Source organism: Capsicum annuum, chromosome 8, assembly GCF_002878395.1.
Source record: "Capsicum annuum cultivar UCD-10X-F1 chromosome 8, UCD10Xv1.1, whole genome shotgun sequence".
NCBI lineage: Eukaryota > Viridiplantae > Streptophyta > Magnoliopsida > Solanales > Solanaceae > Capsicum > Capsicum annuum.
Genome location: NC_061118.1, coordinates 77,893,764 through 77,907,396, shown reverse-complemented (window position 1 = coordinate 77,907,396; position 13,633 = coordinate 77,893,764). Strand labels below are relative to the sequence as shown.

The 13,633-nt window shown below is 36.6% G+C and overlaps 1 protein-coding gene across 1 annotated transcript in view; it reads left to right on the top strand.

The window, feature by feature from the left end:
• LOC124886609 overlaps positions 1-13,112 on the top strand; it is a 37,629-nt gene extending 24,517 nt beyond the window's left edge. Inside the window, exons 5-8 of the mRNA XM_047395455.1 lie at positions 6,449-6,533; positions 12,268-12,336; positions 12,445-12,540; positions 12,801-13,112. Of these exons, the coding sequence (XP_047251411.1) occupies positions 6,449-6,533; positions 12,268-12,336; positions 12,445-12,540; positions 12,801-13,112 (562 nt within the window). The remainder of the gene's footprint in view (positions 1-6,448; positions 6,534-12,267; positions 12,337-12,444; positions 12,541-12,800) is intronic.
• The last annotated feature ends 521 nt before the right edge of the window (positions 13,113-13,633 follow it).

Sequence of the window (13,633 nt, the reverse complement as noted above, 5' to 3'; positions counted from 1 at the left end):
CATGTGGATTACATCAAATTCATGGATGGTTAGCATATTGAAGGAATTTTGGCTCACATGATTGGTATATTGGTTGGATATAGAAATTTTCATTCTGGTTGGTTGTGGGCATTACATCCTCATATCATATACTTTTATGAAACATTGGTACCACCGTGAAAAAACTAGAAATACTGGCTTTTCTTGACTGAAATGTGACATCTTTAAAAACCCTCAATCAATGTATTTGCTGAGAGAAGTTATGGATGTTGGTATTGGATATTGGATTGTGTATGGGTTGAAGAATCCCCCATGGATCCAACCTCAGGATAACAACTCGATAGGTGTATATGGAGGTTGTGCAGCTGTCTCATGCAGTACATCATCATCATCATTATCTTCATTGCGTTTTACATTTTATGTATATTTTGTGTTGTATTTGCATTCTTGATGTGATATCTATCTATTTGTACCTCTTTGATGTATCTGATTTGGGTCTATTCATTGTGTTCTGTTCTCGTACTTGTATTTGGAATATATGTATATTGTACAACTATTAGTGGCAACGGTGTGGGCTACCATTGTGGATATTTTTTGATTGCAAGCGACGAGCCCATAGAGTGTATTTTATATCCTTTATTTTCTACTTTGCTCAATTGGTCTAGACTACCTACTAAGTACAAGTTGACCATACCTACTCTTACTGCACCCTTTCAGTGAAGATCAAGGTATGAGTGCGCCTCACAAGTGGAATTTGGAGTACTTTCAAGGTAGTGGTCGGTCTATGATTATGGAGTTGATCTATTACCTCCTCTTGTTTATATTGTGTCTTATTTTTGTATATTGAGAATCAGTGTGATACTTTTAGACTATCAGTTGTATATTTCTAACATTCGAGATGTATTTAGTTCGTTCTTACACTATGACACTAGGTTTTGGGATATTCTGATGGAATCTTTGATTATGTACTCCCTTCTATTTATTGGAGATGTGTGGTTTGACTCTGCTGTAGGAATATTGCCTTGGGTTTTGTCAACTAGCCAATATTTATCAACTACCAATAATTATCAACTAATCATTGTGTCACTAGTATCTATTCATATCATTCTACGTTATACCTTTTCCTTATTTTCAACTTAGCTAGATTGTCAATATGGTACCCTAATGTTATCATATCATTATAAGTATATCATTATAGTGTAATACATATAGTCGGACTAAAACCTATATGGATATTCAACAATATCTTCATAAAAATCATCATAGTCTTCTTTTGGTCTTGCCGGGCATGTGTATCATCATAATCATCCTCCGGCCTTGCCGGGTAAATATATCATCATAATCATCCTCCGGCCTTGCCGGGTAAATATATCATCATAATCATCCCCCGACCTTGCCGAGCATATACATCATAATCATCTTCCAGCCTTTCCAAACATATATATAAATCAATATCATCATCAATATGGCTAATATTATAATCATCAAATTATTTAATAGCATAACCATTAATATAATATAGCATAACATGACCAATGATCATAATCAAAATTGTGAACTCTAGAAAATAAGCACAATCTTTAATACAATCAATAGCATAATCACCAATATAGTTAATAAACATGATTACTGACATAATTAATTCACATTATCAAGGCATAGGCAATTACTTCTCAATAGGCTAATTAATAACTTATTATTAGCATAAGAGATAGCTTATCAATAGCTTGATCAATAGTTAATCAATGGCATAGTCTATAGATATAGCATAATCAATATAATAATTAATGGATAAGTCTATATCAAATTCAAGGGCACATTCAATTGTATAATAGTAGCCCAATCAACATCCAAATCAATATCATACTCAATAGCTCATCAATATCATAAGCTTAATCAATAAATCATTTATAGACTAATCGTTAGGCATTAGTTTCAACGTTATTCATCATAACCAACAAGTACCAAGGAATCTAAATAAGACAAAAATAACCATCTTCCTAAATGTACACAAGCATATCAAGAGCGTTAGATAACTATCACAAATATTGGCCTAGAAGGATCGAAGAGCCCACTTTTAAATCCTCAGAATCATTTACCAAGTAGTTTCTACCCCAGACTAGGCTAATGTATCTAAGTGCATTATTAGATGTCGAACAAGACACAACTAGTCCTAGGATAACAATTTCTCCTAATATAGAGAAACTAGATCAATTTAAGCCATGGTAAGGCAGTTTGATTAAGTTTTATCCTAAACTCAAGTAACCAAGGATATCTTCTCATTAGTTGAGTAACTAAGGTGTTTCCATCCTAAGAAGAGCCTACAAGGTCAATTGTACCTAAAATAGGAATAAATAATCCCAAATATTTCAATTTATCATACAAACACCTAAAAACCATTCCAAATATAACATAATATCATAAATATACTATAAAGTAGCTCAGTCTAACACAGGGTAAAACCTAGCCTACCTGGACATTTAAGAAAGCTCACTGATATGCTAAATTACTGCTTTTCCAGTTCAAGAAGCTTCTCCAAGATGCCAATCAATCAAAACCACATTTTACTCATCAATATGAGAATAAAGATACCCATATTACACCATTGTTCATTGCGTTCAAAAACACCCAAACTCCCATGTTGGCTCAATTTATAGAAAATCATATTTTTGAAACCAACCCAATGTTCCCACATGCTCAAGGAATCATTATCCTAAAAAATAGGTGAATTTTTATCTAATTTGGGGCTAAAATCAAGCCCCTAGGTTTTGGAATTTTTGGTCAAAAAATGGAAAAATCAACCATGAATCTAACTCCGAAGGAGAATCAAGAAATAAACGTTAATCAAGAGTCCCAAATCACCCACATGCTTCAATCCCTAGTTATCTCATTATTTAGGGTTTAGTTCTCAAGAAATTAAGTGAAAAATGGGTAAAATTAGGCAAAAATAGGGTATTTATACCCATACCAGGTTCTTGGGAGTCGCTATCATGACTCATCAGTTGTTATTGCAACATAGGGCCTCTGACTCAAAAGTTACGATCACGACATTTACCTTTGTGATTGTGGTTCTGGCTGACTAGCAAGGGAGTCACATTTATGACTTGAAGTGTCGCAATCGCAACACTTATTGGTGCTAGCAGATCACGATCACAATCCAAGGCCCACGATCGTGTGTGCAACAGATCATAGCTGAGACTTGGAATTTTCCAGGTCTCTAATAAGCCCTCGAGATTCATCCAAAATCTTGTAAACACAAATGAACTATATATCATACCAAATATGATTTTTTGAGCTCAATGGCGTAGTCAAAATTTCCATTCGAGTTTATTTTGATGAAATATGGGTCCCACACCCAATTTCTAATTTCTTAACTTTCTAAACAATAGGTTAAAAAGAGATTGTGTGCCTGAGGACCGAAACCAAGAGTTCTCTTACCCAATAATTGATATTCTGAAGTTGCTAGAATAGTCAAATTTGTATTCGAGGTTATGTAACTAAATTTTTTGCCTGATGACCATTTGGAACCACTAAAGACTTTAAAATAGGAAATTGGCTCTGAAACAAAACAAAATATTCGGTGATCGTATTGTCAGTTCCAGCAAGTCATAAGTGACTTGGAAAAGCTATAGAAAATCTCTAATAGCAAAAATTAGTGGGAATATAGAAAAATATCCTAGATGGTCATTACAATATCCACTGCCAAAGGAACTTTTATCCGCAAATCTTAAGGATTAGGATGTACCTGAAGTCTTGAACAAATAAGGATATTGGGTCCACATCTTGCTCTCGATCTACTAAGTGGTCTCCTCCACTGAACCTTAACTACAAAAATCTCTCTAGTGCACAGCTGCCTAACATCTTTAGCTAAAATAAGCATTAGTTCCTCTATAAAGGCAACCGTTCATCTAGCTGCAACATAGAAATAAGGAAAACTAGATAGACAACAATAAAATCTAGAGGTAAAGCTAAATGATAAGCCACCTCTCTAGTTATGTGAAGAATCTCGAATGGTCCAATATATCTAGGCTCATCTTGCCCTTCCTCCTGAACCTCATCACATCCTTCATGGGTGATACTCAAAGAAATACTCAATCACCACCTCCAAATCTCAAGGCATGGAGCCTACGGTCTGCATAGGCCTTCTACCTACTCTAAGCTGCTCTCAACCTATTATGAATTACCTTGAATCTATCAAATGACTCCTGAAGGAAATCAGTAACACATGGATGAATCTCAAAATTCTCAAACCATCCAATTGGAGAACGGCATCTCTTGCCACATAAATCCTAAAAAGGCGTCATCTCTATATTCGAATAATAACTATTATTATAAGCAAACTTTTCCAAGGCTAAGTAATCCTCCCACTATCCTCCAAAATCTATAACACAGGCTCAAAGAATATCCTCAAGCACATGAATAGTCTGCTTGGATTGGCCATCAGTCTGCGGATAGAAGGCTGTACTAAGATCCACCTGAGTACCCAACTCTTCCAGAAAAGCTCTCTAAAATCTAAAAGTTAATACGGAACCCTGGTCTGAATAATAGATATGGTCACACCATGTAAGAGAAATATCTCACGCACATAGATTCAAGCTAATCGCTCAAAGAGATAAAAATAGGAAGGAGATCTGCTGATTTGGTCAATTGGTCCACGATGACCCAAATACCATCAAAACCACATGAAGTGTGGGGAAAACCACTAAAAATCCATGGTAATCTATTCCCTCTTCCGATTTGGAATGGACAATCTCTAAATCAAACCACCTGGTCACTAATGCTCAACCTTTTTCTGCTAATAAAAAAGGAAAAGAACCACTCCACCAATAAACCTATCTCAAATATCTAAGCATCTTAGTTGTACCTTGATGAATAGAATATCTAGAGCTATAAGCCTCATGCAAAATTAACTGAGTAAGGCCATCACTCTTTAGAATATAAATGTGGCAATCAAATTGTAAAACACCCTTAGAATCTATGGTGTTCCTCTTGATCTCACCACTCCTCACCTGATCACAAAGGAAACAAAGCTTACTATCCTCAAATTGACGACCCCAAATCTACTAAAAAAGCAAAGATCTAGCCTCAACACTAGCAAGAATCCTCCTACGACCTAAAATATCAAGACAAACTATCAAGTTTTCTAAGTACTAAATGTCCCGTGTCAACGGCCTTTGAGAAACTATAATATAAGTCAATGTACACATACTTGAAGCCTTTTGATTCAAGGCATATGATACTACATTAGCCTTTCCCAAATGATACAAGATGAAAATATCATAATCCTTAAGCAACTCCATCCATCTACGCCACCTAAAATTAAGCTTCTTCTAGGTCATAAGATGCTGAAGACTACGATGATCAGTGAAAATCTCATAATACATGCCATAAAGATACTACCTCCAAATCTCAAGCACGAAAACTTCCATCGCCAACTCTAAATCATGTATGGGTAATTGCACTCATGAACCTTAAACATTCTTGAAGCATAATGAATTGTACGATCCTACTGCATCAATACACAACCTAGAACAACACCGGAAGAATCACAAAACATGATGAATCCCTTACCCTCAATAGAAAGATCTAGAATAGGAGCAAAAGTAAGGAAATCCTTGAGCTTTCCAAAGCTCTACTCACACTCCTCATACCATCATAAAGGTACCTCCTTTCGAGTTAATCTTATCATAGGTGTTGAAATAGTAGAAAAATACTCGACGAATCATCTATAATAACCAGCCAAATCAATAAAGCTATGAACCTCAGTCGGAGATGTAGGTCTAGCCCATTCACAAATTGCCTCAATCTTAGCTGGGTCTACCATAGTACCATCCTTAGACACAACATGTCCAAGGAATGTCATTGACTTAATCCAAAACTAACACTTAGAGAACTTGATAAAATGCACATGATCTCTCAAAATCTGGAGCACAATCCTCAAATATTATGCATGCTCCTCTCTTCTTCTCAAATACACAAGGATATCATCAATGAACACAATCATAAAGGATCCAAATAAGGTCTGACCATTTGGTTCATCAAATACATAAATGTGGTTGGGGAATTAGTCAACCCAAAATACATTACAAGGAACTCATAATGACCATAATGGGAACAAAAAGCTATCTTAGGGATATCCTTTACCTGAATCTTCAACTGATGGTAACAAAATATTAATTCAATCTTAGAAAACATTGCTGATCTCTGAAGCTAGTCAAGAAAATTATTAATGTTAGGCATAGGATAATGGTTCTTCACAATCACCTTATAAAGCTTCCTATAATCAATATGCAATCGCATAATGCCATTTTCTTCCTTAAAAACAATACAGGAGCTCCCTAAGGAGATATACGAATGAGTGGTCAATTTACCAGTCATTTACATCAAAAGTTTGTGCACACTACTATGATTTAAAGGTATGTATGAGATAATTTTGTTAGTTGAATGCACTAATTTCCACATTTTGCAGGTATACAAGTGATGAGAAGGAAAGAAGTAGAATTGAACTCAAAAGAGATCAAAATAAGAAAAGAGTGCAAGAGCCAGAAGACATGGTATTAGTTACCGCGATCGCGGTATGAGGGCCGGAATTGCAGACAGTTAAGCTAGGTCAAAGCCAGTGGTCATGATGATCGAAAGGCAACCCCGGTGCTCGCAATCGCGGTAATACGAGTTTCTGGCCAAGGGAAATTTCATAAATTTATGTAACTGACCCCAAATCCTTTAAAAGGCTAAAGCCCTTTCGTATTTTGAAATCATCAACTTTGAAACTTGAAATTGGACATTTTGTAAACCTACCAAATTGGGGAAATTTAGTGTGTTTAATTTTTCAATTAATTTTGGTTGCAATTGAAGTTGGATATTGGATTACTCTTGATTGAGAGGTTTAATGGAAGTATTAAACAATCAATTTGGTATAATTCTTTTTTCTAACTTTATGAGTAGCTAAGCAATTTATCTTGGGATTATTTTGAAATAGCGAGCAAATATATATGGCTTGTGATTTATTAGTGTATTTATTTGGTCATTAATTGTGGATTGTGCTATTACTCGCTTGATTTAGTTGGGATTTGTGGGCGAAAACCCCAAATTCCTAAAATGGATTTATGGTTAAAAACCCTAAATTATCAAAAGCTCACATCATCCTTGAATAAGGGATATGAGTGAACTTTTGAATCCTATATCATCCTTCAAATAGGGATATGGGTGACAAGGCAATAGGGAGCAATAGTAGATATAGTTTCTTCTCTTTTCACTATCTTAGAAATAAGGGCGAGTTGAGAATTGGCTAACTCTTAGGAATCTTCCTAGAAATAGGAATGCCTAATTAAGGTGTTAAGTGGATTTGATTGCACATCTATGAGGTATCAGGGTCCATGGATGACAATCTTGAGGTTTTGTTGACAAACTAGCCTCAAGAATTCCTAACTTAGCCTACCCACGTAGTTGATGACTACAATGTGCACTCAATTATCATGACCCATGCATTATTTGCCCCTAGGAAGACCTAATCCCAAGTTTTGTCTCATATTGGAATTTTAACTTTAATAGTCGCTTTTAGTTGGTAGTGTGATTTGATTTTTATAAAAGAACTTTCCATACCAATCCCCCCATTTTTATTCATGCATTTTACCTTGTTTATACTATTGGCATACACTTAGATGCTACTAACTCCTATAGTTTTTGAGGATTAGACTCACTCCTCAAGGATTCGACCACAATGTGAGTTAAGCTTTATTGATATTGACCATCCTATATCCAAACTATGGTATTTGTGAGTATGATCAGACACTTGGTCTAATAAAACCCTTACCAAGAAGATTCTGATGCTGATAATTTAGGGTTTTTAGATCGGTAGAAGCCATATGGTAAGGTGCCATAGAAATAGGTCAGGTGCCAGACTCAAGGTCAATAGTAAAATTAGTCTTATGGATAGGGGGAATACTAGGAAGGTCAGTAGGGAATACATTAGGAAACTTACTAACTGTAGCAGTAGAGTCAAGCAACAGACTCTCCATACTAGTATCACAAATATAAGTGGGATATGACATGTAACCCCTCAAAATAATCCTCCTAGTATGAACAAAAGAAATAATCCCCTTCGGCTCACGGGTAATTACTCCCTATCACACGACTGGGGATACGCTGAGCATGGCTAAGATAATGGTCCTGGCAAAATAATCCATGACTACATGATAGTGGGATAACTAGTTCATGACCAGAATCACACCAAAATCAACCATATCTAGAATAATAAGATCATTATGAGTATCAATATCTCTAACAGTCATAACACAGGATCTGAAAACTCGATCTACTACTAAAGAAGTACCTACGAGAGTAGATAGACTCAAGGGTACAAATAATAAATCCCAAGAGAACTTTAGTTGTAGAGCATAATAAGCAAACAAATAAGAGTACGTGGATTATGGATCAAATATAGCAAGACACGACTGATGGTACACAAAAATCATACCTGTAATAACAATATCTAAAGACTCAGATTTGGGTTTAGTAGGTACTACATACAACTGACCACACCTACCACCTGTCTGGGCTCCTAACTGGCCTCCTATCTTGCTTGCTTAAGAACCTCCTTGAGTACACCCCTACAACCCTAATATCCACTCCTAGCTGGGGGATGAACTTCTCTAATAGGGGGAACACTCTAAGATGAGGCAATATTCACCCCACGATAGGGAAATCTCATAAATAGTGACCAAAATCTCCATAGCTATAACATGATACTTGAGATAAACATGAACTAATAGATTTGGCTTACCCAGAACAACCACTACATCTAGAATGACATGAAGATGAACCTTTCAAAGACTGAACACTGTTCTGAGCAGGGCGATCATTATCAGTAGACTGACCTACATCATTAATTTGAAGTGTTGCCTAAACTGGTCGACTAAACTTACTTTGAGACTAATAGGATAAGAACAGGGGATATCTATCATAAAATGGATACTTTTGAACTAGGAACTACTATGGCTCTTACTAAAATTGCCCTTCTTCATAATTTGAGCATGATTAGAAACCTCTGTAAAATACCTACAAGCAACAACCAAACTCTGAGTAGACATACAAAGGAGAAGTCTCAAACTTCTGATAAAGAAACAAACTCTCTCATACTTTGTATCTTGAATAAAAGTTGCATGCCTAGAAAACTCATGAAAATGAGCCTCATACTCTACAACAGTCATGGAACCCTACTCCAATCTAGAGAACTAATCCCTTAGACGATCGCTAAGGCTGTGAGGCATATTCTTCACTAAGAATATCTCAGAGAACTGAGTCCATGTCGAAAGAGAAGATTCAAAAGGTCTAGAATCCATATAACCTCTCCAATAATGTCAAGAAACTAAGCCCAACTGAAATATGGTGTATCCACATCACGATTCTCAACAAGGCCCAAATTATGGAGCCTATCCTTATAAAAAATCAAAAACTCATATGCATCCTCGTTCGGAGCACAAAAAATACTAGGTGGAGCTAATCTTAAGAATCTACACTACATCTTCTACTTCTCAACAAACATAGCAAGCTAGACAACTATTGGCTGAGCAATTACCTGTTGAGCAACCATCAACATAGAAGGAACCGTATCACTGGGAGTCGCAGTTATAGGTTGTACCCCCACCTTCATATGACTCTGATCTGTACACTATGCACTATTAGTTGACCACCACCAACTAACCCTAACAACTGAAATAAAGAATCTTGGAGCATTGAAGAAGAAATAAACCCAGATGGAGCCTAGGGTGGTCCCTGGTACACCGCTGGCTAAGGTGGAAGAATTTTTTGCTTAAGAATTAGAATAGGGTCTGGTAGAGGACCCCTATCCTAGCCCCTACAGAGGGACACATATTGTAGTTGTACACAACCTCTGGGTCATCCACGAAGATGAGAAGGATCCCTAGGATTGTTCTCGAGACCCTCACCATATAATACCCCAAGTTATTAAACTCTAGACTAATCAAAGAATAGGCCACTAAATTAGCTTTCCAATGCCACTAGTCTCGCCTTAATTTAATGTTGCGGAAATTTTTTTCGAAAATTTCCCTAAGGGCCTGTCAAACTTTCTGTGATAATGACTTTGGCAATAAGTCATTACCAGATGTAATAAGTAGTTATATTTGAGTTATTACCACTCAAGTGAGGGTCTCAAATTTTATCCTAGTGATAATCAGTATAAATTATAACTTTTTTGGAGGTATAATGAGTTGTTGCGTAGACCCATTGCCACACCAGTAAGAAAAATAAAAATCTAGTGTAAGACCATGACTACCCCTAAAAACTTGTTATCAGACCTAATGAGTAATTAGAATGGGGGAGTCGTTACCTTATAAGTGAGGGATCAGATCTCCGAACCTCAGGTCAAGACGCAGACTATGACTCATGACCAATCATAATGAGTCAATGGGTAAGTCATGATGACTGGAACCAAAAATCTTGCACGATCTTAAAAGGGGGTTTATGCTATTTTCTTATCCTTTTAACCCTAAACCCACGTCGTTTGTGCACTCAATTATTTGTTATTGAGGGATTAAATTACCTTAACACTTCATAAACACCAAAATCCTTACACTTAGCGAAAGGGGAAGAGATTTTTTTCTTCTCTAAAGCAGAATAGTATTCTCCAAGTTTAAGTACAAGTTCTAAGCAATTCCCCGAGAAATTCACTTCATGTATGTGGGATTTCATCAATGGGTCCCTTTTACCTATTGAGTCACAAGAACTCTTAAATTTTCAAGCCAAATTCCCTTCTCCTTAAATTAAGTTCCAGGTCAAATATGAGATTCTCTACTCTCATAAGTTTATGTGTTTAATGAAACCATAAATATGTTCTTTCCATAAGATTAGTGATCCTTAATGTTCAAGACTATGAATTTTCCCATCATGAAAAGTTGTTGAGTTTATTGGCTCTAAATTGTAAAATTTCATTATCATGCACCAAAATCATTATTATGTCTAATTACATTAGACAGAGCTAGTAGGTTACGAATACCCGATACCTAGGAGTTTAAACGTACTTCAATTTTCATATTCATGATTAATTCAGATTATGCCTGTGTTGTTAAAAATATTAGCACCGACTGAACCAATAGATGATGACTCTCTTGTCATCTGGGCATGAGACCTTTAGTAGTAGTACCTAATTCTAGAACTACATTGTCACTATAGGTTATAAGGCCCCCTCATCAGTAAAGGCATGACGCCCAAGTTCTTCGAGATATTAGTTTAGTGTATCCACACCAGCCAATGTTTGTACCCAAGGCAAGATACTGTCACCCTTCCAACTGGGGTTATAGGTTGGATCCCAATTAGCTCAGATTGGGGCATATCAATTATTGTTAGCTCCCACAGTCCTCAGTACAATTTTAGTTTATGTTAAGTTCAGGTTTGCTTGACCAAGTGTTCAGTATTCAATTTTTCCAGGTTTGCTTGACCAAGTGTTCAGAATTCAATTTTTCAGTACTTATTCAGAATATGTTTATACTTAGTCTTATTTTCAGTTTACATATTTATGAATTCATGTTAAGTTTATATATACTAGTTAGCTTCCCATATCACATACTCAGTACATTCAAAGTATTGATCACATACTTTTTTGTGCTATGTTATCTCATAATATAAGTTCAAACACTTAATACACGAACCGCTCTTACCTCGACCACGTGCCACTCAGCTGCAGTCTTGGTGAGTCCTCATTAGTCGAGGACTAGATAACATTTGTTTATTTTTAGTGTTTTACATTATTTCAGTCATTTATAGTTGGTTGGGGACCCTTCCCAGCAACTCATTATGATTTAGAGGCTTTTAGACAGATAGAAACTTAGACATGTTTTTAGTTTCATTGAGTATTCTAGACAACATCAGTATTGACTTTATTATTATTTAGTATTAGTTTCTTTTAGTTACCTTTTTCTCGGTATTTTGCTACTTTTCTTCAGTAATCATAGCTTATGCAAGGAAAAAAGTTAGCTTGGGGTCACTTGTGACTCTAAGAACCATTTTATGACTAGGGGTCAATCTTAGGTCATGAAAAACTTGGTATTATAGAACAAGGTTTAAAGTGTCATGGGGTATTTGCTAGGCATGTTTAGTAGAGTCTTGTTCACGGGTGTTAAGTGCGCCACACCTATGGTCTAGAGGCTACGAAACATTTTAGGAAAGTCATACTTGTTTCATCATTCATGTCATGAAGTGGAGTGTATGCTCAATTAATCTTCTTCTTCTAACTCGTTCTCTACCCATTAACAAAAAATGTCTCCTAAAAAGGTTGATGGAAAGAGAAATGGGGACCAGCCACTGCCACTACTTATTGCTGAAGACCCTCCGAATGAGCAGGTTTTTATGATCAATTAAGCATTGCTTTCATGGCATTGGTTCAATCTATGGCTGCACAGAATAATCAACAAGTTATTTCCCTATTCAACCCAGTAATGAATATGGCAGAAACTAGGATCGATACTTCACTTGGATGAATCGCCCGGTGTTCTTTGGCCCAATTCTGAGGAGGATCCACAAGATTTTTTGGATAGTATGCAGAAGGTGACTGAGAACATGGGTTTCACCTTGAGTGAAAGTGTAGATTTAGATACCTATAAATTATAAGGGATGGCTCATACCTGGGTTAATCAGTGGAAGGAGGATAGAGGTGTAGAAGAACGGCCTGTAGAGTGGGATGAGTTTGCTACTTCTTTCTGGATAGGTTCTTTCCACTTAAGCCAAGGGAAGAAAAAGTTCAAGAGTTTACCAACTTGAAGTAGGGTAGTATCAGCGTTAAGGAGCATTTACTTAAGTTTACTCAGTTAGAAAGGTATGCTCTAAATATAGTGGTTGATTCTAAAGCCCAAATGAGCAAATTTGTATTTGGTGTTTCTGAGGATGTGGTTAAGAAGTTTAGGGCGGCTATGTTTATTAAGAAGATGGACCACTCTATATTTATGGGTCATGCTCAGCAGATTGAGGAAGAGAAGATCAAGGGGGAAAAATGGAAAATAAGAGGGCCAGGACTAACAACTTCAACTTCTCTCAGCGAAGGTCAGATGGTGGAAATCGTTCACAGTTCTGCCAGAATTCTTCATCCCCAGTCCCATAATCTGCTACTGCCCAGCGCTTAAGTTCAGACAGGATACTCTTTATAGATCACCGGGCTCAAAGTCCCAAGTCATCATGAATACTAGTTGCAACAACCCAGTCTACACGAGATGTGGTAAGAACCACAAGGATGAGTGCATGGCAGGAAATGATACATGCTTTGGGTGTGGCAAGTTAGGCCATATAATAAGAGATTGCTCGGCAGGTCTAGACTAACTCCTCATTAGTTCCAGCAGGTCGCTCGACTTAGCAGGGTTCCAATTCTAGTTCAACCAGTGGGCAGCATCAGAGTTGACTTTATGCCCTTCAAACTCGACAAGAGCATGAGGGTTCTCCTAATGTGGTTACCAGTGCATTGTAAGTTTTTTCATATTCATGTAGATACATTATTAGATCCTTGGACTCACTTTATTTTGTGACTCCCTATTCACAGTAGATTTTGGGGACAGTCCCAAAATTCTAGCATAATCTATCTCAGTTTCTACTCCAATTGGTAGTTCTATTATAGCTAGACAGGTACAAAGAAATTGCCCAGTGACAATAT